The sequence below is a fragment of the Symphalangus syndactylus genome, chromosome 4 (genome assembly GCF_028878055.3).
Source record: "Symphalangus syndactylus isolate Jambi chromosome 4, NHGRI_mSymSyn1-v2.1_pri, whole genome shotgun sequence".
NCBI lineage: Eukaryota > Metazoa > Chordata > Mammalia > Primates > Hylobatidae > Symphalangus > Symphalangus syndactylus.
Genome location: NC_072426.2, coordinates 151191828 through 151217833, shown reverse-complemented (window position 1 = coordinate 151217833; position 26006 = coordinate 151191828). Strand labels below are relative to the sequence as shown.

Sequence of the window (26006 nt, the reverse complement as noted above, 5' to 3'; positions counted from 1 at the left end):
ATCATTTCAGGCCTCTATCTACAAAGCTTTGAGAACTGAACTAAAATGAGAAATCCCGCACTCTTTCCAGATTGCATAAAACAGCTGTGAATTCAGATTCAACACTTCATCTTTCATGTTGATGTGGACTCTTTTGATCCCTGGAAAGAAATATATTTATAATTTCCAAAAGAACTGTCTCAGAGGTAAGTGGTATCCAAATGTTCTGTAGAGATAAAAAAAAAAAAAAATACAGTGTCAGTGGTATTTGGCTGTAGGTTGATGATGCATTGCACAAGGATATAGAAACGTCATTCCTATAACACTTGTAGCATTACGGTTTAGGGACTATTTAACCTTTAACACAAATCATTTTTATTTTCTCACTGGAATTTAAAGCACTTAATTTAGTTTTATTGTATTTCTTTTTCTTTCCCCTTTTCCCTATACTATGCCCCTTGGAAATTTTGTCTTTGGCAAACTGTAAAAAAGAAAACAATGAGAAACATGATTGCAAGACAAAACAAACTAGCAAAAGATGAAGAACCAATTTCCTCAGAAGATACACTCTAATGTAAATGAACTTAAATCCCTATCAAAAAAGATTTTTAAAATTTAGAAATAAATTGACTTTATGTTTTTTCTGATGAGTTCTGCCAGATAAACTTAGAAATAAATAATAACAAATATACAGTATGAAAAATAAACACATTGGCGGCGGTAAGTTTTATTCTGGCATTTTCCCTATTCACTGTTGCAGAATTGTTTTATTAGAATTATTTGAAAGCACATCACTGATAGCATGTAAAAAGAAAGCAGAAAACTCTATGTAATTCTGAAAATAAAGGAAAGTCTGGAAGATCATTTTATTTCATAAATATTCTGTCATCAGTGACAAATTTTGAGTCTTCATGTTCTATATTTGATGGAGATGTGTACATTTCTAAATAGTTCTTCAGATGTGTTTGCACATGGATTAGACTTAACATGTCTTTTCTTTCCACCCTGACAAAATAATAATGTAGTTGGTACACAGTGCTGAAGAGAAATGTAAAGAATAAAGTGTCGCGAGTTTTATTGGGACAATAAAAATGATTTGTATTTAAGGTTAAATAGTCCCTGAACTATAATGTTACAAGTTTTATGGGAAGAATGTCTCTATATGCTAGTGCAATGCATCATCAGTTCACTTCCAAATACCCTGACATTGTACCTATTTCTGTAGAACAGTACTTGAATAGCATTTGCCTCTAAATAGTTCCTTCTACATATATGAGCGATGGATATATTATCTAAGAATGAAAGAAGGGATCATGACTCTAAATGGCACAATAGGTCATATACCATAAAGGTTAGTGATGCAGTGGTTATTGAGTGGCTATATTTTGTTTCTCCAATTTTTAAAGCAAGATAGTTCTTTCTGCACATGGTGGGAATAGTTTGATTTAATATAAATTAAGATTTGAAATCATTAACTTTGCCTTTTTATAAAACATCCTTGAGATGTGGGAGTTTTTTAAAGCTTACTAATTAATTGTGTTTACGAGTCAATTTTATAAAAGGATGTGCAGAATTGTCAATTATCTGTTGAAGTCAGGTTGTAGAGAAAGTCATTCAAGGAAACTCTAAATAAATAGTTTAATTAAATGAATGTTATATTCAAATGTGTTCCATACATTGAGAAAAGTCTAAGTGAATATTAAATCATTTCTACATATGAGAAATATTATAATCTCAGAATCTTTTAAATAATTATAAGAAATAGAACTTCATAACCTTTCTTTCCACATGGCCGTGTCTTCTTCCAAATAAATATACACATCCTGACCTAGTAAACGACAATTTTAGTGGAAAGTTGATGTCTTATTTGACTAGGATATTTTCTGGAAAGGCCTTTGCCTTTTATATACATTTCTCTTAGTCTATGGTTTTAGCATAGCATACAGTATCATATCTATATCATTTCAATGGAGCATAAATGATTAAAGATACAGATGTTCAACAAGCTAAGAGATATGATATACATATATATGTACATATTCAAAATGCACATATGGAAACACATTTAAACATCAAAATTAATAAGCTTCTGACAGCACCATAAAAGCCCATTTCTGATGACTTTAAAATACAGGATAGACATCTTATGTTTAGGATGAGTTAGATTTTCTCCAAATTTTTCTCTTGTCATTAGCCTAAGAGATACTGACTCAGACATCTTTATAGCTAAAGACAAATATTGGATTAATGGATAAAGCACGTAATATAAATGAATGAAATTGATGTGCTGTAAAAATTGTCAACTATCAGAAAGATGTATGAACTATTAGTCCTGAAATATAAGTATATTGCAACAAGGATAAGTATGTTATTGGAGATATTTTTTTTTTTTTTTGACTGACAGCTTTTCTTTTTTATTATTATACTTTAGGTTTTAGGGCACATGTGCACAATGTGCAGGTTTGTTACATATGTATCCATGTGCCATGTTGTTTTGCTGCACCCATTAACTCGTCATTTAGCATTAGGTATATCTCCTAATGCTGTCCTTCCCCCCTCCCCCCACCCCACAACAGTCCCCGGAGTGTGATGTTCCCCTTCTTGTGTCCATGAGTTCTCATTGTTCAATTCCCACCTATGAGTGAGAACATGCAGTGATATTTAAAAGTTGAAATTGAAAACTCAAAAAAATGAAAATAGAAATATCTTCCAACATTGTTAATTTCTTTGATTTGGAAAAATAAACCTGACATGTTCTACACGAAGATGCCAGGTCGTATGCATTGCATTATGGTGCGCTTTCACAGTATACAGAAGTCTGTTTTCAATCTCTTAACTAGCAGCATTGCTTACTTTTATTCAGTTTATAACTGGAAAAAAATTGTCACAAAGCTACATTTACATTCAAGTTAATTAAAAGTTACATTTAATTTTTGGAATTGGACTGTGCCAGTGTAAAGTATCTTCTGATTCTGGCTCTTGACTTACCTAGTCATATTATGTGATTTAACAGTGTGAGGTCATTGTCAGAAAGTTTTAATCCTGAGACTTTTCTTAACATTTTATTTCTTAACTCCACAATATTAGACATGTCATTCATGCAATCCTGTTAAGCTCCACAGGGTGATTTCTGCCAAGAAGTATTTGCCAGGTTAATCCTTGACAAAGGAGCTTCCCAAAGGCATAATTTCACTAGAAATCAGGTAAGCAAGCCCTACTTTCCAGTTACTACTTGTATTCTACATGGCATTCTATAAGGCATTTAGATGATGAAAAGACTATCATTGATTCCGTCTTCACTTGTGAGCTAAGATTAATTTTTTATCTTAGATGAAATAAACTTACTGCATTTTACATTTCAAAGAATCTGTTCAATATCAAGTGACAAATCATCCTTCTTCCAGAGAGTTCAGAAGATGATCACTGATGCTATGGGAATGTACACAAATGGCTGGCTTAACCATTGACACCAGCATGATTTCCAGCTTAACTTCTTAAGTAAAGTAATTCATGGCGAATGATGAGCTGAATGAGAGTAGCTATTCTGTCATTGCTAAACGTTTCCAAATAGGATTTAAGAATCGTATTAAGTCCAAAATTAACCGAACTTCTTCAAAACATTGTCTTTCGTCATTAATCTTGTCAATTTTAAGTTAAACATTCCGGCAATTATACAACACACTCATGTGCACGCACACACAAAATCACTTTATGAATTTGTCTTGGTCATACACCTCATGTTCACAAGTAACTTGAGACATCATAATTCCATTGATGATGTATCATAAATATGTAAGACACCAGCAGAGAATAAAAACAGTAAAAATCAGTTACTTCTTTTTTTTTAATTTAATATGAACTTGGTGTATTCATCCATGTTTCCAAATTTCTGGGCAACAGTTATTTCACTTACCCTTGTATTTGCCATGTCTTACTTTTCTATGTGCAATTTTTCTTCATTTAATAAGAACAGCTCTAAAAATTACCATTTAAAAAAGTATTGATGTATGACAATTCATTATTCGTGATATAATTGCTTTTCAGAACAGCAGTGCTTGTGCTTATTTGCATTTAAAAATAAACCCTCCTGAAATGTTAGCCTTTTCCTTTGAGTTCATTAAGTTTTTCACGATATATCTTTTTTCATGTAGTTCATCTCCATTACTGTGGTTCGTTTTGAATTGGTGCTTTAAATTGCAGTCTTTTTACATAGATACACTATGTTTGCATATTAAACAGGTAAGAATATTATTAAGTTCTACTAAATAATATGGTCTTCTAACTTTCCATGAACGCTTATCCTTCTTGGTTTAACTTTTATAAGCTTACTGTTAGAGATACACAGAAAAATATTATCTACTTGAAAAAAATTTCAAGCACAATGACAAAAGAAAAAATGAATAAATGATTTAATAGCCATTCAATTTCTATACATTATGAAAGACTCTTAAAATGCCTACTAAAAGAGTAATTAGCTACCATAGCTGAAATGGCCATTTTAACAGATATTTAGCATATTTTTCCACTTTGAATTTCACTAATTTAACCAATAATGCCTGAAAGAAACCAATATTCCATTCTTAATAGTTTTAATCCAGTTATCTTCATATCTAGAAATTGTAAGAAAAATATTGCCTTATCCATGCACAGGCATCACCTTGTAATTTAAAAAAGAAACTTTTATGTATAGCAAAGCATTTTTCAGTATTTGGATTTCTAATTGCTTCTACAAATAAACTGTGATAAAATGTGACTTCTTAAAGAAAGGTCATTGCCAAAGTTACCTTCAGTTTCTCCTATGTTGTCTTTTAGGAGTTTTGTAGTTTTGCATTTTGCATATATGTCTGTAATCCATTTTGAGTTGATTTTTGTGAAAGTGTAAGTCTGTCTTTAGAATCTTTTTATTTTTTGCTTGTGGGTGTTCAGTTGTTCCAGCACCATTTGTTGAAAAAATGATTTTTTTTATTATACTTTAAGTTTTAGGGTACATGTGCACAATGTGCAGGTTTGTTACATATGTATACATGTACCATGTTGGTGTGCTGCACCCATTAACTCGTCATTTACATTAGGTATATCTCCTAATGCTGTCCCTCCCCCCTGCCCCAACCCCACAACAGTCCCCGGAGTGTGATGTTCCCCTTCCTGTGTCCATGTGTTCTCATCGTTCAATTCCCACCTATGAGTGAGAACATGTGGTGTTTGGTTTTTTGTCCTTGCCATAGTTTGCTGAGAATGATGGTTTCCAGCTTCATCCATGTCCCTACAAAGGACATGAACTCATCATTGTTTATGGCTGCATAGTATTCCATGGTGTATATGTGCCACATTTGCTTAATCCAGTCTATCATTGTTGGACATTTGGGTTGGTTCCAAGTCTTTGCTATTGTGAATAGTGCCACAATAAACATACATGTGCACGTGTCTTTATAGCAGCATGATTTATAATCCTTTGGGTATATACTCAGTAATGGGATGGCTGGGTCAAATGGTATTTCTAGTTCTAGATCCCTGAGGAATCACCACACTGACTTCCACAATGATTGAACTAGTTTACAGTCCCACCAACAGTGTAAAGGTGTTCCTATTTCTGCACATCCTCTCCAGCACCTGTTTCCTGACTTTTTAATGATCGCCATTCTAACTAACTGGTGTGAGATGGTATCTCATTGTGGTTTTGATTTGCATTTTTCTGATGGCCAGTGATGATGAGCATTTTTTCATGTGTCTGTTGGCTGCATAAATGTCTTCTTTTGAGAAGTGTCCCCTCATATCCTTTGCCCATTTGTTGATGGGGTTGTTTTTTTCTTGTAAATTTGTTTGAGTTCATTGTAGAATCTGGATATCAGCCCTTTGTCAGATGAGTAGATTGCAAAAATTTTCTCCCATTTTGTAGATTGCCTGTTCACTCTGATGGTAGTTTCTTTTGCTGTGCAGAAGCTCTTGAGTTTAATTAGATCCCATTTGTCAATTTTGGCTTTTGTAGCCATTGCTTTTGATGTTTTAGACATGAAGTCCTTGCCCATGCCTATGTCCTGAATGGTATTGCCTAGGTTCTCTTCTAGGGTTTTTATGGTTTTAGGTCTAACATTTAAGTCTTTAATCCATCTTGACTTAATTTTTGTATAAGGTGTAAGGAAGGGATCCAATTTCAGCTTTCTACACATGGCTAGCCAGTTTTCCCAGCGCCATTTATTAAATAGGGAATCCTTTCCCCATTTCTTGTTTTTGTCAGGTTTGTCAAAGATCAGATAGTTGTAGATATGTGGCATTATTTCTGAGGGTTCTGTTCTGTTCCATTGGTCTATATGTCTGTTTTGGTACCAGTACCATGCTGTTTTGGTTACTGTAGCCTTGTAGTATAGTTTGAAGTCAGGTAGCGTGATGCCTCCAGCTTTGTTCTTTTGGCTTAGGATTGACTTGGCAATGCAGGCTCTTTTTTGGTTCCATATGAACTTTAAAGTAGTTTTTAGAAATTTTCTTTAATTTCAGTATTAGAGAGAGGAGGGAAGAGTAAGTCATAGAACCAACTAGCAAGCAGCCAATGACTGGCTCTAGATTATTACCGTGTGAGAATGTTGCCTTCTAATCCTTAGCTTTTCCAATTTTGCAGACGAACCTGGGAATTCATATTTTGACCTAAAATCTCATGATTTTTGAGTGTTGGTTCAAAATTCTTTCAATTTCTGTAAATAAAAATAAGCATAATTAAGCATATATCTGGTTTATTATTATATCCACAACTTTGATGCTTAAGCTTCCCCAATAGACCTCCATCTTTTTATAAAAGATGGAACTAAGATTCAGAAAATTGAGATTTGCCCAAATGTATAAACCATGATAATGAACATAAAACATAAATTATAATGCTAGAAGATAATAGTGGGATTCATTCTATTTAAAATACATCTAAAATTAATAAATTTATTGTGATTGAATTTTGAATTCACCTGCCAGTGAAAATTAAAGCCAAAGAAGTAACTCTACCAAAATAACACAGATCGCCATCTGTCTGTCTTAGATTATTTCACATTCAACCTAAATGTAGGTTTAAGCCAGGTGATATCTGGATTTTTTTTTTGTTACTTCGTTGTTAGAAATATAAAGGCAGAACTCCCAATTTAAACCAAGTGCCTTATAGCAAAGTAAATTTTAAAATGTGCAATTACTCTATGGTTTTAGATGGACATTAACAACTAATCTAGGACAAAAATTCTCCCTGACCAAACTCTCCTAACTGAGTCTTTGGACAGAGTCAGACACTATTCAACCTACTGCATAGCTTTACCCTCTGGCACTTTCTGGCACTTAAACAGCAAGGCCAAAATAAACGCATTAAAAATGAAATGAATTTGGTAAACATTCAGTACAGCCAGTGCCAGTGGGAAATAAATGTCTGTTGATTTTGCCAAACTATTAGAATGATTTGGTGAGCATATGAAAATATTATAAAAGGGTATTTCTTATCTCTCAGAAATATTTTCCACAAGCGGTGTTACTTCACTAGGCAAAAGTGAATATAATTATGTTTTAACATCAATATATATTAAACTACACAAACACAGAAAAAAAACCTATTGGACACCTTTAGTTTAGTTTAAAATTTTTATGCTAAATACAAATGAAGCTTATAGCACTTCAGTATTGCTTCCTCAGCATATAATATTAAAACAAACATTCCAAGATTAAGCATTAAGATATGCTCTTAAATTGCCTTGTATCATTAATTGATACTCATTCATGCTACTGTATCCTGAAATTGAACATCTTAGAAGTACAACAGCAAATTTCAGCATTATTCTTTCTTCCTAAATATACTAAGTTAACATTACCTTATAATTTGTTTGGTGTAAAAGGAGACCCTGCAGCATAAAGAACTTGATTTCTTACAATGTCTCCAAAATTCCTGGAAATGTTTCCAAGCATGAATTCTCCATAAAACAATATGCACAATGAATGTACATGTGTACACTATGAGAAGCAAAGATGAGCACAGTTACAGAGTTCATGACAAACTACACAACATGAGGGCCCGAGGCATGAAGTTTCTAATAATATCGGATTTTTTGTCTTTCTTTGAAAAATATCTATCTTACTGTAAACAACGTTCGTTACAAATACTTCTAAAGATATGGGCACTTAGAATATTTATGGCAGATGATGAAGCTCTGTGAGGAGGAGAATGGAGATCTTTGTCAACTGTCCTCCTGAGCTCCCATACTCAAACTCCTCTTGTTCCAATGACCATTCTGAGGCTGAGTCCCTGGCTGAATTCAGCAAATGTTTATTGAGTTCCCATGAAGTACAGGTGCTCTTTTAGTTACCGTGCATAGAGAAATGAACAAAACAGACCAACTTCCTGTCCGTGTGGGCCAACATTTCCAGTGGGGAAAGGCAGACAATAAACAGGAGAATGGGTTAATATATTAAAAATGCACAGCAGTAAGTGCTACATCAAAAAATTAAACTCAGAAGTATTGAATGGGCTGGCATTGATATTTGAAAACGTAGGCTAAAATTTTACTTACATCATGAATCCTTAAAGTAGAAATGTTTGCATTTGTATACTTTCTCCACTCTCACTCTTTTAATCTCTGTAATTGGCCTTAATTTTATGTGATGATAATGTAAAGATGAGGGAAAAATACTTTAGTTTGAAGAAAGCAAGCCTAGAGTATCTGGTTTTAGAGTCCACACTTAAGCATGCTCCAGTTTACTTTCTGTGCACAACAGAAAGGGAAAACTGCTGCCCTCGTATAATCTCTCTCTGTGGATTTTCATTCTAATAAAACATGTATTTTCATTCAGTAGACTCATTATGGTTGGGGGATGTTCATACTCTTATTTTCCTGCCACAAAATAGTGAAGTACCCCATCAGTCGTCCAGTTGGCGTGGGTTCCTAAGAATGCTTCTTCAAAGCGTGGGTTGAGATCTGAGACTCCATCTATTAGTCAAGTGGGAAGAATCCTCTAGAGTGAAATTATCCTCGTCTTCACTACTAAACAGACAGATTAAAGTGATTTTTCAGTTGGATAGTGCAACTGGGCTCTTTAGAGAATATTAACACACAAAGTGAGTGGGGAGGCTGAGCAATATTTCTTGTGAAACATAGCATGTAAAATGGTACACGTGCAATGCTGGTAAAAACAATTTCCTTAATAATATATACATTAAATACAAATATCTAGGATGCGTTAAAATCTATAGATTAGATTTACTAGATTTATATTACAACTAATTCAATTCTGAATTTTGTAGGTCTATGAGCTAATTCTTTCACTTTTACTTCATGGTTTGGTCCTCAGCTAGGCCCATGTTAATTATTTTGTATGCCATATTTCAAGGAAGAAGGTACAAATTTATTTTTCATCATCAGAAAAAATACTAGTTTTTTTAAAGAAATTAAGGGCACTTAAAATTTTTAACCAATACATTTCTAACAATTTATGCAAAAATGAAAAGAAAAATGATATGAGCAAAGAACATGTGAATTCCTATGTTGAGACCATCTCTAGCCAGAATTTATAAAGATTTAGAAGACCCAAGGATAGCAGAATGCAGTCGATAGATCTACAGAGTAAATCCATGTGTGTGAGTGGCAGGTGTTGGGGGGTGGAGGGGAGGGCATGCGTAAAGCCAGGGCAATTGGTGATTAACGCCTCATGAAAGCAAAAAATATATATATATTTCAAGGTTTTTATTATGAAATTACATAACTGTAGTAAGCAGGGATATAAAAGATTAATCAATCAGCCACACCAATTCATGCTCATTATTTTCGATAAATTCTCACAGAAGAACAGAAGGAAGATGCGTATTACACTTTTATCTTGAAGATTTACAGCACTTTTAACTGAAAAGTAATAAATATGTACCAGAAAAGTATCAGGTGGAAAAGAAGACAATCAAGAGAAATAGCTAAGGGAGACTGAATATATTTATATCATTTGACAACAAACATATAAATTTTTGTGAATTAATTTTAACACATAGCAATTCTCACATTTTGACTCATCACCATTTTATCTGTGTTCCCCCATCAATGTAAACTGGGAGAAAATTGATAAAATTTTTATTCAGTATTCATTGATGCTACTATACAGTTTCATTGCTAGTCACTGAGGAGACTATTGCATCAAAGTTACAGCTGAATATGCCCTGACAGTAGAGCTAAAATTCAATTGCTTAAAAGCCAGTTGGATAAAAGTTGTGTTAGGGAAAGGCTTTATTTAGGGAAAAGGTATTAGGAAAGGCAAGAAAGATGATGGAAGCAGAAAATAATCATCTGAATGTTGCTCAAGATTTATTTAAGGATCATTGATTTTTTTTTTTTAAGGAACTCAAGACTCTAGTAATTACATCAGAAGAAGGACCCACAAAGAGTGAACATTTCTAATCATCACAGTCCATAACAAATTAAAGGACTAATTTTATGCTGACCCTAAGGAAACCAATGTATCAATTAGACAAAGCGGTTTCCTGGAGCAAATCTTCTCAATATGCTTTTTTTATTTCAGCAAGCTTGCAGGGCCCTGTATTTATGTTTATCTAACCATGAGTCCTAGAAAGAACAATTACGAATTCTATGGCTGGTCTTCTCTGAATATACTCATTGACTCCTTCTCTGTCTGAAGGCAAAATGGTTATTTATTGATTCTTTTATTCATCCATATTGCTGATAAAATTAAGCAGTGATTAATCTGCTTGGTCAAGTAGGTATCATGCTAAGTAATAAAAATACTAATGTGAGTGAAAAAACTCCAGATATTACCTTCTAATAGGAAAGATTGGCAAATACTGATAGTATATTATTAGAATGAAAAAGGTTAGACTTGCAATATAAACATACAAAGTGTGATGGGAACACCAGTTTGAATGCCTGATCCCATTATTTGTTTATTCTTGATAGAGCGTAGTACCTCAGGAACATGGGTTCAGATCTATTTGTTTCTTCAAATCCATTTGATTTTCTACCTGTGATGCCCAGACTGTAAGGAGAGAATTAGTACAACCATATGAAAAGCGGGGGAAGGAATGCAATGTGGGAAAAGAAGGGAAGGAAAAGAAAGGCAAGTAGTAGTGAAAGAAAGGAGGAGGGATGAAGAGAGAAAGGGAGAAAGAAAAGAAGGAAATAAATATAGTTGCAACAGGTCTTTTAGGCAAAGGATTCTCAATGCTCTTCTAAAACTAATGATTACATGCTTGATGTCTACCAGGAATAAATATCATCTTATTACAAAGCCCTTTTGGTAGACTTTTGGAAAAGGTAAACACTCATAATTTGCTTTCTTCTAGAAATTATGAGAGCAAATAAAACAAAATTTTCAAAAGTAAAAATAATCATAAATTGATCATGTGGAAGGCAAAATAGAATTATTGTTTACTTGATTCATTTACTCATTTATATTGCTAATAAAAATTACTCAAGCAATGATTAATCTGCATGATCAACAATCTGGAAAGGTGAGGGCATTCAACATCCAAACATTTATTAATGTGTCAGGGAAAAATAAATTGACCCAGGTATAACTATCAGATATCCTATGTAGACAAGTACCCAATCTCAGTTTTGGAATATCGATAAAGCTGTACTTCTCTACCAAGACGGGCACAATGAAGTGCAGAGTTAAACCATTATCCAATAAATTTGATGAACTAAAAAAAGCAACCTAAAAAAATTCTACATTTTTTTTTAGTTTTGGAGTATCCATAAAGGTGTACATCTTTGTACCCAAACAGGCATAATGAGGTGCAGAGTTAAACAGTTATTCAGTAAATTTGATGGATTAAAGAGCAATCTAGAAAATTCTACATTTTATTTTTTAATGAATTTTATTCATATATGTCCAACAGTCTTTATTAGACTCAATACTATCTCTACATCTGTATCTGTAGATTATACTAAGGTAGTCTTTAGAAATTACTGCCTTGTAGACCGGGAGAAAGTAACTATTTAGAATGTGTTCAGATCTCAAACTCTGACTATTTTCACTTTGCCCTCCATATAGAAATGCTTTGAGTAAATATTTGCCCTTCTGAGTTACCAAGTTAATTTTTATAATGATCCAAGTTCATTTTAATGTCAAAGGTTTCTAAGCATCATATATTATAAAGTAGAGCACATCAGGTAGCTATTCAACTTTACAGCCTCTAATCCAACTGCAACTTTTGGCTATACATTTCCACTATCTTTATAGCCTCCCTAAACTTGATTTATAGTCTTTTTCAAGGTTTCTTCAGGAGCTTCAGAGAGCTTTGACATCTAATCAGTTTTCCTTTTGAGAACGCGACTCTGCAGTCTGGGGGAATGGACATATTAGAGGTATTCAGGTCAACTGGTAGTTACCCTTGCCTTAATAATATTATATACTCAGATAACTCCCATAAAACTTTTAGATTCTTGGTTTTATTTCTCCTTCAGTGTTTTCTGACCCCTCCTCCAAGCCTATAATTTTATATTAGAAAAAAAGAATAAGAGCTAGACAACCTGAATCAGAAATTTTTTAAAGTTAGCTTTCTTTTCAGAAAATAAGAATTTGTCACGTAGTAACAATTTTACTAAATGCCATAATGGACAGAATTAACATGTCTATCATTCCCTGTTATAATGTTTACACTTGAATCTTAATTCTCAACTGCAAGATTCTATTAAAATGTTTTAAATGGAGTATTAAAAAACATCTCTAAGGTATGTTATTAAATTGCTTGCATCATTTTCAATTTCTACAAACTTTACAATGGAAAAAGATCTTTTGCCTATATTAGTAGACTTTTATTATCCAAAAGCCATAGAATTTTAAAACATATAGTAGGATTGATTTCGGTTTTAGCTTTTGCTTCCATACTACTCATGTCACCAAGAAAATTAATCTGGTGGCCTCCGACTAAATGTATCACAGAACGAGGTGATTGGTAACTTCTCACAAAAGTAGCTGAAAACTAAAAATAATAAAGGTCTTCACGTCAAAACGGAAATGCTTTCCAGATCATTCACATATTGTGTTTTCATACAGGCAGGATTCATACTGAGTTTTGAATATCCCATTGTCAAAATCAACTGACCAACCGTTTTTCTAAACATGCTTGTGTCTTTAATTGCACTTAGTCTATAATCTTACCATAATCCAACAATAGGAAATTTAGTAAGACAAGAACAGAATCCTGGAATGTTGTTTGGGGTTTTGATTTTATTTTTTCCTATTTGCAGGGTAAAAGGATACTGCAGCTAATCCAAGGAGAAAAATATGTGTGATCTCAAGGGAATGCATTTTATTGATTATAGCAAAGAAGGGGAGTAAGTTCAATTGGCTCTCACTACTTAGTCTTGACATAGATGCAACTTTGCTGAGAAGAAAATGAGTATGAGGTAATGCCATCATAAATAATTGCTTAAATCATCCCGGCACTATGGAAGCAGAAATTTTGTAAAGGGAGAAGGGGAAAGCACTGTAAATGTAAAAGCATGGTAAAGACAAGCTCTTAAGATAATTGAGGATTTTTCATTGAGTAGTAGCTTTATACAATATATGGCTCTAAATCCAAATTTGGAGTATCCTCTAGTTAATCTAACTGCAGATCAAAGCAGATTTTACGTTTTTTTTTACTACCAGCTTTAGTTACTACAAAAAGAATCAAAGGGGCTAATGGATTGTACACAATTAAATAGCCTCCCATCCAATATTGTACAGTGACACAAGTAGGAGAGCATGTTTGTTACAAATAGCCGAAAAGCTTTTAAATGTATTTCTCATATAAATATTGAAATCAATATCTCTCTATTTAAAAAAGAAAAATCCAACTGGATTTCATGAAGAACATTAAGATGTACAGGGGTCTAGTATAATTTCCAGGACTTATTCTTGCCTTTTGGGGGAAAGCTAATATTAAAGCTGGAGTGGAAAATGAAATGCCATAGGATGCACTCTGTGTCTATTTTTCCGAAATACTTGAACACATCAGTAAAACTTCTACTGTGATTACACCTAACTCAGCGTTTTCAAAGATTTTACTTCTTTTTAACTTGTAATTTAACAAAATAAACTATTAGATAATAGTAGAAGTCAGGTACCCTGCTAAATGATTTACATATATCATTTCTTTTAATCTTATGGAAAAAAAAAACAGAGTAAGTATTATCATCTCTACTTTCTGGGGAGAGTAACCATAGCATGGAGAGGTTAAGCAGTTTGCATTAGCTCCCACAACCAGTAAATTGGGGGCAGCCATCACAAGGATGTCAGCTTTGCTGGAGGCTCAAAATAGGACCTTAGAAGAAGAAGCTCAGGATGGGATCTTTGGTGCCATCAGCCACCTGTATGACTTTTCTGATAAATGTGTTAACCTAGCTGTGTCTCAATTTCCTCTTCAGTAAATTGCGGTAATAACCTCAAAGTACGGTTGTGGGTATTAAATGTGTTAATATTGCTAAGACACTACAATACAGAGTGTTTGGTAAATAAATAAAAGGTCTAACTTTTCAAAACGAGATTTTCCTTTGTATCTAACAACACTATCCCATTACTAGCTTCCTAGAGTGGTTTGTTTCTGTTAGATATGTCATCCATTAAATATGTACAGGAAGCAATTTGGAAAATTATGCAACGTACAAAATTGGTAAATCTTTGGTGAAATGGAGCTCAGCTGAGAAACAGTCAACATAACTCATGAAAATGATTTTTTTTAAAATGATTTTAATGCATGAACCTTACAGGCCATCAACTATAAAGACACCTAACAAAGAAAGCCTGTTTGTTGTTGTTGTTTTTAAACCAAGAAATAGTACTTTGGAATTTACTTAAGAAACTGCAAAAGTACCTATAAAATCCCTCATGAGAATGATTCTATTTAATAGATTATTAGTTCAAGTAATTCTTATTCAAAATATGATTGTCCACCAAAGATTACCAATAGTGGTTTCCATAGGTCCACTAACAATGTTTTTCAAAATGTTATATTTTGAATGAATGTTAATCTGACATTTATATAATGTCTTTTATTTGCAAATAGGACCTTATGCTTAAAAAAACTGAGAAAGGAAACCTAAGAATTATTCCAACCAAAACACAGACATAAAATAAGATTGTTAAATGCAATCTACAAAAAATATTGCCATTAAATTAGATCTTTTCATGTGTTTGTCCAGCAATGTATTTGGTGGCATTATGTAGTAAATACATTTTTCACTGTATAGTAAAAAGCAAGAATACTTTGCATAATACAAGTCTTTACAACATAGAAAGACTAAAGCTTAGCTCTTATTTTAATTCTCCAATTCTAGCCTAAGAAATGAGACTTTTAGTAATCCGATTTGATATTTTTCAATTTCCTTTGTCCATAGGTCTAAATTTTATTAAATTACTTGTGCTAGGAATTCCCTTTTACGTTTAATCATAGATTGGCATAGGAAGCAGTGCATCTTGTAAATATTTAAGAACATGAAATGAGAATGAACTTCTTACTTAATAGTGTTTCCACCAAGTAATAAAAGTATGATATATTGATAAATATAATGTACTAAGAAGATTACAGATATATTTCATTTTACTCAATAGATGCCTAAAAAGTTGTGTATAAATCACATCTTTTTCAAATTGAACCATAATAAAAATAAAATGGAAGAATGTGCAGAGAACTCTGCTGTGCCCCTAACCTCCCTTTTTCTTTCTTGAAGAGAAACAATATCTGATCAGGCAGGTGTTCCCTGGAGGACTTTCTGGTTCCTCTAGGTGAGAGAAGCACCAAAGCACACAGATAAAAAGCAGGGAACTTCAACCCAGTGCCTAAATGGAGAACGTAACCTGATAGCTAGAGGATCACTGATCAAAAAAAACAGAAACTACTGTGCCCCCTGCCCCTCACAGGATTTCAGCCACTCAATAAATCCTAGTAGCAGAACTAGAGAAAAGTGAGGAGTTCAAGAAGACTGACTGACAGACCTAAATGGACATCACCTGGACAGGAAAAGCAAATGAAACACACAGAGCTGACAGAATCTAATGAAAAATAATTAGAATAGACGACAGGCACTATTAGAACACCACTGCAATAACAAACAAAGAGGTCTCAGAAGGAATTTCAAGCTCAATACACACACACGCACTTTCTCTGTCCCTCTTTTATTTCTAATTCTTAATAGTATTTATGAGCTTAATTTTACAAAGTATTGGAAAATTTAAAAAAAAAGAAAAAAGACTAAGCTACTAAAAAGGCCTACAAATCAATCTAACCATGGCTTATTCACACCGAGTAAAAAGAAAATGTTAGAACAATATAATGTCTACAGACGAAGAAGAGGTCAGGACTCTAGGTTACAAGTAGAGCTTCAAGTCAAATATCATTGTTATCAGGGTGAAAAAAAGATGCTTTTGGAAATACAAGGATTTGAAATATATCACTCATATGCCAAATGTAAGAAAAATATTCCAGGAATAATTATAAACAAACCAGTAAATCCCAACCTATATGGGAAAATGAGAAGATAGTGAAGAGTGGTAAATTATTAAACCTTGAGTTGTTTATGGATATGTAGAATAAATGACCAGGTATAGCTTAAATATTACATAGAGATTTATGAAGAAATATACTCTAGGTTAAAAATGTAATAATTGCATAGAAGTAAAAGTAAAAGCCATCTAAGACACAGGAGCTTAAGTGGCTTTGAGATGATTGATTGATAGAAGTCATAGCAAAGGTGTCTTAAAAGTCTCACTTTTAAGAGGAGGAGACAGGGAGCAGGGGAATAGAAGCATCTGGCATGTCCTATCTTATTAAGAGGGATAGAAAGAGAAGAAGTGGGGGTTAGAGAATTGTATATGATAATAGAGAAATGTATGTTCATTTGTAAATACTATGAAAAAGAAGTTACCTCTAATATAATGAAAGAATTCTTGGGAAATTTCAAATTAAAAAAGGATAACTCTATACCTGAAAAACAAGGAAGTCATGGAAAATTGAAAGAAAAAAACTACAATAAACAGTAAACAAAAATATGATGAAAATGTCTAGTATTGTTATGCTAAATGCAAAGTTATTCTATTGCCAGAAAGAAGCCCTATTACAAGAAAGAAAGAACACTAAAATAAAGCATGAAAACTCTAAGTTACGTTCTTCAGTTCAATTCAAGAAGAAAACAAATCAAGATTGGAAATATTATCAGTCACAGTGGGATTTAATATTAAAACCATTAAGCAAAATAACACTCTAAAGTTAACCTCCGGATCAATGCAAATGGGTCACCGTGAAAGTTATAGCCAAGGGAAATTTTTTAACCTTAAATGTTTTCATTATTTAGAGTGCTAAGAAAGGTAGTATATAGTGTTAAAACTCACAATTTAGGAAAGAGATTGAGTCAAAACTCTTTATGTGTCAAATAACAATAACTATAAAAAAACTATTCAAAGTCTAAATATACATTGACAAATTAAAATTATACTGGGAAATCTCAATAGATATTTTTCAAAATTATATGATCAAGCGTTAAGTAAGATAATGAAGATTTAAGGACTATAACCAGTGAATTATTTTAACAGATTAATTCTTCAAATTGAGAATATATTTACATGTCCATAAAACAAAAGCTAATTATGCATCCGTATACAATCTGATATTATTTAAATACATATGAATAAACGATGTCCTACATATTTAATCGAAATGGAACTTAAATTTTCACATCTAAAGTAGCCGTTAGGTAAAAACCAATGCACCGGTGAAATCTTTACCTTAAAAGAAGCATTTGCTTTTGAATATTTTTATTATAAAAAGAAAAACTACAAAGAAGAATTTATGAATTATATTAAGAATTGGAAAATGCATACTAAAATAAAAAAGAGGTAAATACTAATAAAAATCTTCATAGACAAAATAGAAGACAGAAAAGGATTATATAAATTAATTCAGAAAACATTGAAAACAAAAACACCAAACGCATGTGTATGGGAGAGAGAAACTTTTGGGAATTTAAAGAAAAAGAATGAGGGCCAGCAATGTTATTTAACTTGATTTATCCATTCCACAATGTATACATATATCAAAACATGTGTACATCATATTTTTTTCAATAAAAAAATAAGGTGGCTCACACCCATAATACTAACACTCTGGGAGGCCGAGGTGGGAAAATTTCTTGAAGGCGGGAGTTTGAGACCAGCCAGGGCTATAAAGCGAGACCCTGGATCTCAAAAAAAAAAAAAATTAGCAGAACATGGAACATGGGTGTGCATACCTTTAGTCCGGACTACTCAGGAAGCTGAGGTGGGAGGATCCCTTGAGCCCAGGAGTTCAAGGCTGCAGTGAACTATCATTGATTACACCACTATGCTCCAGCCTCAGTGACAAAGAGAGATCCCATCTCTAAAAATAAAAGAAAAAAATAGAAAAGAAAAAGTAGACATGAGTTTAGGAAAGAGTACCTCCAAAGAAAGACAGGAGATGATTATTGGTCCAACTGTGGTAGAGCATGGGAGGAAAGCAGAGCTGCCTGGTAAACAGGTAAACATCGTTAAATTTTTGAATATGTTGTTAAAGGCCAGGAATGCCTAAGACTCTAAACCCATGGGAAGTTTACATCCACACACATGTTCTTCTTCAGAGATCTTCAATCAGAACTCATAAGAAAAATTAGGAACAGGGCAAGAGATCGGAACAGCCAGAAATTGGGAAAATTTAAATGAGAAATAGATAGGTCTGAAGTCATGGTGGGAGAATTTTCTCATTTCTCTCAGTAACAAAAAGAAAAAAATAAGAATACAGACCTATAAATAACATGATTTAAAAATTTGACTTAAGTAGACCTAATAGTCACTGTCTCCTAAACATGGATCTGTATATCTAATGACCCTATAATTTGTCTCTGCAGACATGAGAAATGGATGCACATGTGTGTAACAGGGTATACACAAGAATTTTATACAGCATTATAATATTGCAAAGTGAGAACTCATTCCCAATGTTGATCATCAGTGAAATAGACAAATTGTGGTACATCCACACTATAAAACCCTGAAAGTCAATGAAAACGTGTTACACACAGTAACGTATGAATATTTGGAACGAACATTCGAAATTCGAAATATTCCAGATACAAACGAATACCTAGTCTATGATTCCACTAAAATTTATGAAATAAAACTGTAGTATTTAAAAATGCATGTTCTCTTAAGTAAAACTGCAAGCCAAACCCACGGAACTCAGGATACTGTTTAAGTTTGGGAGGTAGGGTGTAGTGATGAGGAAGCAGCATGAGATCTTTGGGTTTTGACAGTGTTCTAGATCCCAGCCTCGGTAGACATCATTACACAGGTCTTTGCGTGCGCTAACCCACTGAACAATATATTTTGTTTTATTCAATCATCTGTATGTGTTCAAGCAATTAAGAATGGTTGTAACACTCGAAAACGTTAAAAATGTTTCAACAAATAATAAATATGCTAAATATGGCAAAGTATTAAAAATTATTAAAGCTCCGTGATATATATAGGGGTTTGTTATATTATTCTCACCACATTTTTGTTTGAAAATGTCAACTAAAAAGTTTAAAGTGAATTAGAGTATAAAACAGGTAAAAATATTTTCTCTCTGCCTTTTTTTATAGATTTTAATAATATTTATCAGACTTAAGGGCTGTCTTCTGTCTCTTCTAGTAGTGGATCTAAGCAGCCAAATTGGTAAAGGAGTTTTAAAGGGAAATAATAATATCTAACTATAGATTTGCCAAATAAAAATGTCCAAAAGAACATGGAATAACTAAATGAGTCCCCATCCCAGTCAGTTTTCTAGAACCTTGAAATAGAGATTACAATTAGTTTTCAAATCTTGAAGGACTTCTTCTAGTAACGGAACCATTAAACATTTAAACAATACTTATCTTCCTAGTTTTGGGATTTAAAATTAACACCTAGTTTATATTAGTCCAGAGACTGCCATTTAATAAGCTGCTTTGGGTTCTAAGACATGTGCCTTGGAAATGACAAAAGTACAATCACTAATTCCCATTGCCAATAGGTAAGGAAATCTAGAAAAAATTTTAGGAAATGGCTTTTATGTAAACTCATAAATTCTTTCATTGTTTTCATTTTTAACAAACATACTTTCAATATAAAATTCAAATATTTCTAAAAACTGGTATGGTATTTCAGCTATTAAATCTTAGAACTTTTGAACTTCATCCTAAATGGAATTCAGAAATCTGTCTTATGGTAACTCAAAAATGAGTAGTGTTAGTCTTGCCACAGTAGATACTTCTCTGTAAAACATAAGCTTGATGTAAGATGAAATACTTTTTTGTGTGTTCTTTAGGTCTCGTAACTAAACCACCTACAATCCTCTTTCTAAACTCTTCAATAACCTATCCCCAGATTACCATCCTCCATGCCATCCTCTCTAAAACACCCTATTTTTCCTTGGAAAACATTTTTCCTTGGAAAAAATAATCCTGCTAGTAAGCCTCCGTTGTTTTTAATGTAGTTGTATATCTTGAATATCTTCTTAAATGGCCCAGCAGTCTCTACCTGTGTGAGTATGCATATCCAAAAGTCTTTAGAATGTCTTAAGGGTGTCAATGATCCCTCTAATAGTAAATGCAAAATTGTATATGCATTTGATAGTTTTATTACTTTTCAAAACACATCTGTGACCCCAGGAAGTTTAAAATATGTATATAAAAGGAGCATAGCTAAATTGTCTGAATTAATGTACAATGACTTTTACACATATCATTTAAAGATTCAAGACATTCTTCCCATAACCTACAATGCAAAAAATAAAAATAAAATGGAAAAAAATCATAATATTTCAATCTCTTCACATATAATACAGAAGAAGAAACACTACAATAGAGAAGCAAGATAAATGACTAATAAGTAAAATTGGATGACCCACTACCAGTCATAGCAAAAAGGCGGAAAATTTCAAAGGTTCTGTGAACTCAACATGACTAAAAACTATTCACATAAATGCAGAACTAAATTGCGTGGATTAATCTGAAATAAGTTTTCTACCAAATATGTCACATGGAAGTTGATGATGTTCTCTGTGCAACTTCCAATGAGTATGACTAAAATATAAAAATATCTGAAAATATTCTCTTCTTACAGACAAGAGAATATTAAAACAAGTTGAAAAGCAAAAATTTTAAATAAAATTTTATAAAGCATCACCAAATAACAATCCCACCAAAAGATTTGAAAATTGTCTTTTAGATGATATGTTTTGTTTTAACCACGTAAACAGTTTAATCATATAAATGCACAGTCTTTAGGTGTCATATATGGTTCTCAATATCAAGAAAATTTCTTGAAATATATGCTTTTTATATGACAGCCTTTAATAAACAAGTTGTAGGCCAGGTACAGTGGCTCACGCCTGTAATCCCAGCACTTTGGGAGGCTGAGGCAGGTGGATCACGAGGTCAGGAGTTCAAGACCAGCCAGGCCAACATGGTGAAACCCCCGTCTCTACTAACAATACAAAAATTAGCTGGGCATGGTGGCACATGCCTGTAATCCCAGCTACTCCGGAGGCTGAGGCAGGAGAATTCCTTGAACTGGGACCCAGGAGGCAGAAGCAGCAGTGAGCGAGATCACGCCACTGCAATCCAGCCTGGGCTATAGATCGAGACTCAGTCTCAAAAAAAAAAAAAAAAAAAAAAAAAAAAAAGTTGCTTTTCAAGGTTGAATATTCACCTTATACTACTGCAGTGTTACTAAGTATATAACACAAAAAGAATTGAACACCGTGCCCTGTTAGGAAGATGCATTATGAGTAAGATGGCAGGAATTTTTTAAAAGTACTTGAATAGTCAATGAGAGAACAGACAGAATCTGCAGGAATTGAACATCAATTATATGGTTGTGAATATACAGAAAAATTTTAATTTTCTTGCTGCCAACTTTCATCAGTCTTCCAGGCAAAGAGAATATATGTTTGTTTTGATTCACAGCTTAAATAAAGCCTGCTATCATTTCTTACTGCAGCTCATTTCCCAATATGAACATTTTTATATTGATATTTTTCATCTCTGCTTCTTTAAAAAATACCCTTAGCAATGACCACATTAGCTAAGTACATCTGTATAATAAAAAAAGAAGTTTGCCAAACTTATAGCGTGGAATTCAGGTAAATCATGAAAGAAAAAAATCTAACATTTGATTCCCTTGTATTCTTGGAACAGCAAATGGATCACCACGTTCCAGTGACTGTTGCAATAGTAGTTTATAATAAATCATTTGTTGAAGACTTTTTTATAAATTATGTACAGTCACCTACCTGAGGAATTGGTGTTGAAAAGTAAAAACTATGGCTGTCTTCCAGCAATAAGAAAAGTTGGAACTTCCATTATTATTCCCATAATATAAACTTTAAGAAAATTTTACAATTCTTTTCTTCTACCAGTACTTCAAAATGTACAAACCCAAATAAATAAGGGGGAAACGGCATTAGGGACACTTTTACACCGTAACACTGAATATATTTTCATAAGCTATTATTTTGCTGACATGAAAGGGACATGCTGATTTAAGCATATATATATATATATATATATATGCGCATTATATATATGTACATATGTGTGTCTGTGTGTGTGTGTGTATATATATATATCTATCTATCTCACCATATATATCGTCACCATATATGTGGACCTGCTTCCTACTCTCGGGGAGCTTATTCTATAGTAGAGGGCACAAGCATGAATCAATTGCATAAGAAAATTGTTCCAGAAAACTGGAACACTGACCAATAGTCAACTGGAACATTGACCATTGCTACCAAAGATAGCTACAGCTTCCTCAACAGGTTGTTGAAGCTTCCTCAACAGGTTGTTGACACAAAGCGATTGGCATGATCTGCTGACTGTTCTGACTCTACCCTGTCAATTAATAAGAAAACTGGGATCATAGCCAGACCTTCATATCCAACAATGGTGCTCTCAGTCATAGGTGTTGATATATATATCACACTATATATATCACACTATATATAGTGTGTGATATATATATATATCACTATCTGTACCACACTATATATATACACACATATACATATATACATATACACACACACACGTATATATAAAATATCACCATCAGGAGAAAAATTTACTTGATGTTTATCCATGGCTGCAAGGATAGCCAATGTTCCAGTTTTACATTTTCTCTTACAATTTTGATTCATGCTTGTGCCCTCTACTATGGAATAATATATAATATATAGCTATAGAATAAGCTCCCGGAGAGCAGGAAGCAGGGTCCACATTTTGTCCCTCACTATCGTGTCTCCAGGGACCAGCATGAGAGGGAGGAATGGCAGCAGAGACACAAGAAAGATGAAGAAATCAGAAAAGCAAGCCTGAAAAAGAGGGAAAAAAGTCAAATTTAATGGTAATAGTTTATAAATTTTAACAGCAAAAATTTTTACAAAGATTTATATGAGTTTTATGAGGCCTTCACTAAAGAGAAACAGCTTAATGCTTTATATTACTTAGTTCTCTAGTACAATTTTAAATAAATTTAAACTTATAATTTTAACTTAAAACTTAATTTTCTTCTTCAGAAAATGCTTTAAATGACATAAATATATTTTTATCAAATACCCTGCCTTCAGAACTTTCTCTCAATCATTTAAGATTATTGTTCAAATTTTCTACCATTAATCTTTTGAAGTTGAACAGATTGCTTCTTTTTTGGTCCAGCCTTCTGATTCCAAACTCAAAATGTTTCTCTGTAGTTACATCCTGAATAAACCCAATATTGTTTAATTCAAAGAGGCAGGAAAAGGAAACTTCTAACAAGAACTGGGAGGTGATTAACTGGAGTCGCGGCCACCTAGCATGGCCTGGGACACACCTCTCCTCTGCTTCCTGCGGCTTTTCATTAATATTGTACCAAGTTCAGCAAGAATCAGACTTGCTGGTAACAGGTTAACAGGCTCCCACAGAGAAAAAGCATCTATTCAGCTGTCAGGTGCATAACAGCAGGTTGCAAGTTAAGTTATTGCGATCTTTCCTAACACCCTCTTTCTTCCCACCAAGCCACACACGCAGCTGATGATACTGAAAGAGAATATTTTCTTTATAGTGAAAAACCATTTACCTGAGTTCTCTCAGAAAGAGTCCAATTACCCTATGAGCATCCAAAATATTCTACACAGGCTCCATCCTGCACAGAAGAGACTTTCTGAACTAAGCTTCCTGTGGCAGTATAAATACCAAGCACAAAGACATATGAAGACATGTATTTTAATGCGCCAAATTCTCGTTATGATGGGAGTTTCCTGTGTGTGCAGACTGTAATATATGATCACCAGAGGGTTGAGAAAAGTGGAAAAGCAAAATCAAACACAGTTGTTTGAAGCTTCCTTGAGAAAGCATTATTTGGGAAGTCGTAAGAACCTCTGACAACTTATATAAAGGCATATTTCAACCTTCTCATATACTCTCATCTCATTTACATAATAGCCATTTTATTACTGTTATCCAGTTTTGAGAGGTGAAACCTCTAATTTCATGATTTCGTAGATAATTATGGAAGAACTGTGAGCCAAATTATGATCTTTTGTGTTAAGGCCAGTGTAAGTTTTACACGGTCCTTTCTTGCTTCCATTCCACAACCTCTCACCCCTTTCTTTTTCTAGCACAAGATAGTTACAAATTTTGAGGGTTCTTAAGCTGATTCTTTCATTTTTACTCTGGGACAAAACAACATGTGTCAGAAAGCAGGAACTTATCAGAAAATTAGGCATTGTGGCCAGCCAAATTAAATTTTGGTCCCTGATTACATCCAGGCTATTAATATCTTTTCTGAGTGTTCTTGTCCCTATTAACTTTTTGTCTAAATCGGGGACTATAGTTCTTAACTATGAGTAAATTCTTTGTATCTGAAGCAAGAAACAACTTTAGCACTGTGCTGAGTAAACAATCTGGTTGATATACCATCATAAATACATTTAAATTAAATTACCTAAACTGCCTTAATGTTTCCGTTTTTAGTCCCCAGACTACCTTTGTGAAAAACACTTCAAGTGCAACAATGCTCATAATATGCTTGTTATTACCAATGTTAAAAATCCTTATCCAGTAATGAAAGTTTACATTGCTTCTGTTTGCTAAAAAAATAATAACACAAATTGAGTATTTTTTGTTTATGTCAGTGTAAATGTGCATTGTTATTACTGGTTTCAATGATGAAAAGAACAATTTCAGTAACTTTTTATTTAAGGAATGGTGAGCCCTTACAACGCCGATAATAGGAATTAATTTTGTGTTTGTTACTATTACTAAAACTGTCCTTTTTAAAAATTTTCCAATTAAAAGGAGATTTTGTTTGAAATGTTGTTTTATATAACTTCACAACAACCAGAACTGCATTATTTAGCATTTTAAAATTGAATCAGACACTGAGCTTCTCTTGTTAATGAAGATCCTAAAGCTTCACAAGATTTGTGCACCAACTAAATCATTAAAAGAAAAAAAAAAAAGCTAAAATTGATTAGTGCCATGACATTAGCAGGGGCAGCAGAGGAAGGACTTCCAAAAATCTATTCCTCCATGAAAGCAATCAGAACACTGAAAAAATTGTCAAAATCAATTTTATCGCAACTCTGAAGGTTAACCAAGGCTTTCAATAAACTGAGAAGTGTTTATTCAAGAAAAATGGCTAAACAATAAACATCTTCCTATCCCCAGCTACATGGTAGCCTTGAAAATCAACAGCCCTGCAATTACTGTAGTCATAAAACCAGCAGCCTAGTAGCTACCAGAGGGGGAACAAACACACATTGGGAACTATCCAGACACCCCATTTGCAGTACATTATGATCATCTGAACTGTCTGACAGCTCCTCAAATCATCCACAAACAGGGCTTGTCTTTCTTTGACCTAACTCAAAGCTTTTCTCACAGCAACCAGATTTTTCCTTGGGGCAATTGCCAAAAACAGTTAACAGCAAATGTCTGAGAAACAAACAAACAGTAAAAGAACGAAGAATAGACAGAGCTTCAGATACCTGTGGAAAACGATCAAGTAGACCA

The 26006-nt window shown here is 33.3% G+C and overlaps 1 protein-coding gene across 1 annotated transcript in view; it reads right to left on the bottom strand.

Moving 5' to 3' along the window:
• The window catches only part of LOC129481278 (uncharacterized), a 264940-nt gene that overhangs the window by 29469 nt on the left and 209465 nt on the right, over positions 1-26006 (bottom strand). Inside the window, exon 2 of the mRNA XM_055276478.1 lies at positions 62-205. Coding sequence (XP_055132453.1) covers positions 62-117 — 56 coding nt within the window. The 5' untranslated portion in view covers positions 118-205. The remainder of the gene's footprint in view (positions 1-61; positions 206-26006) is intronic.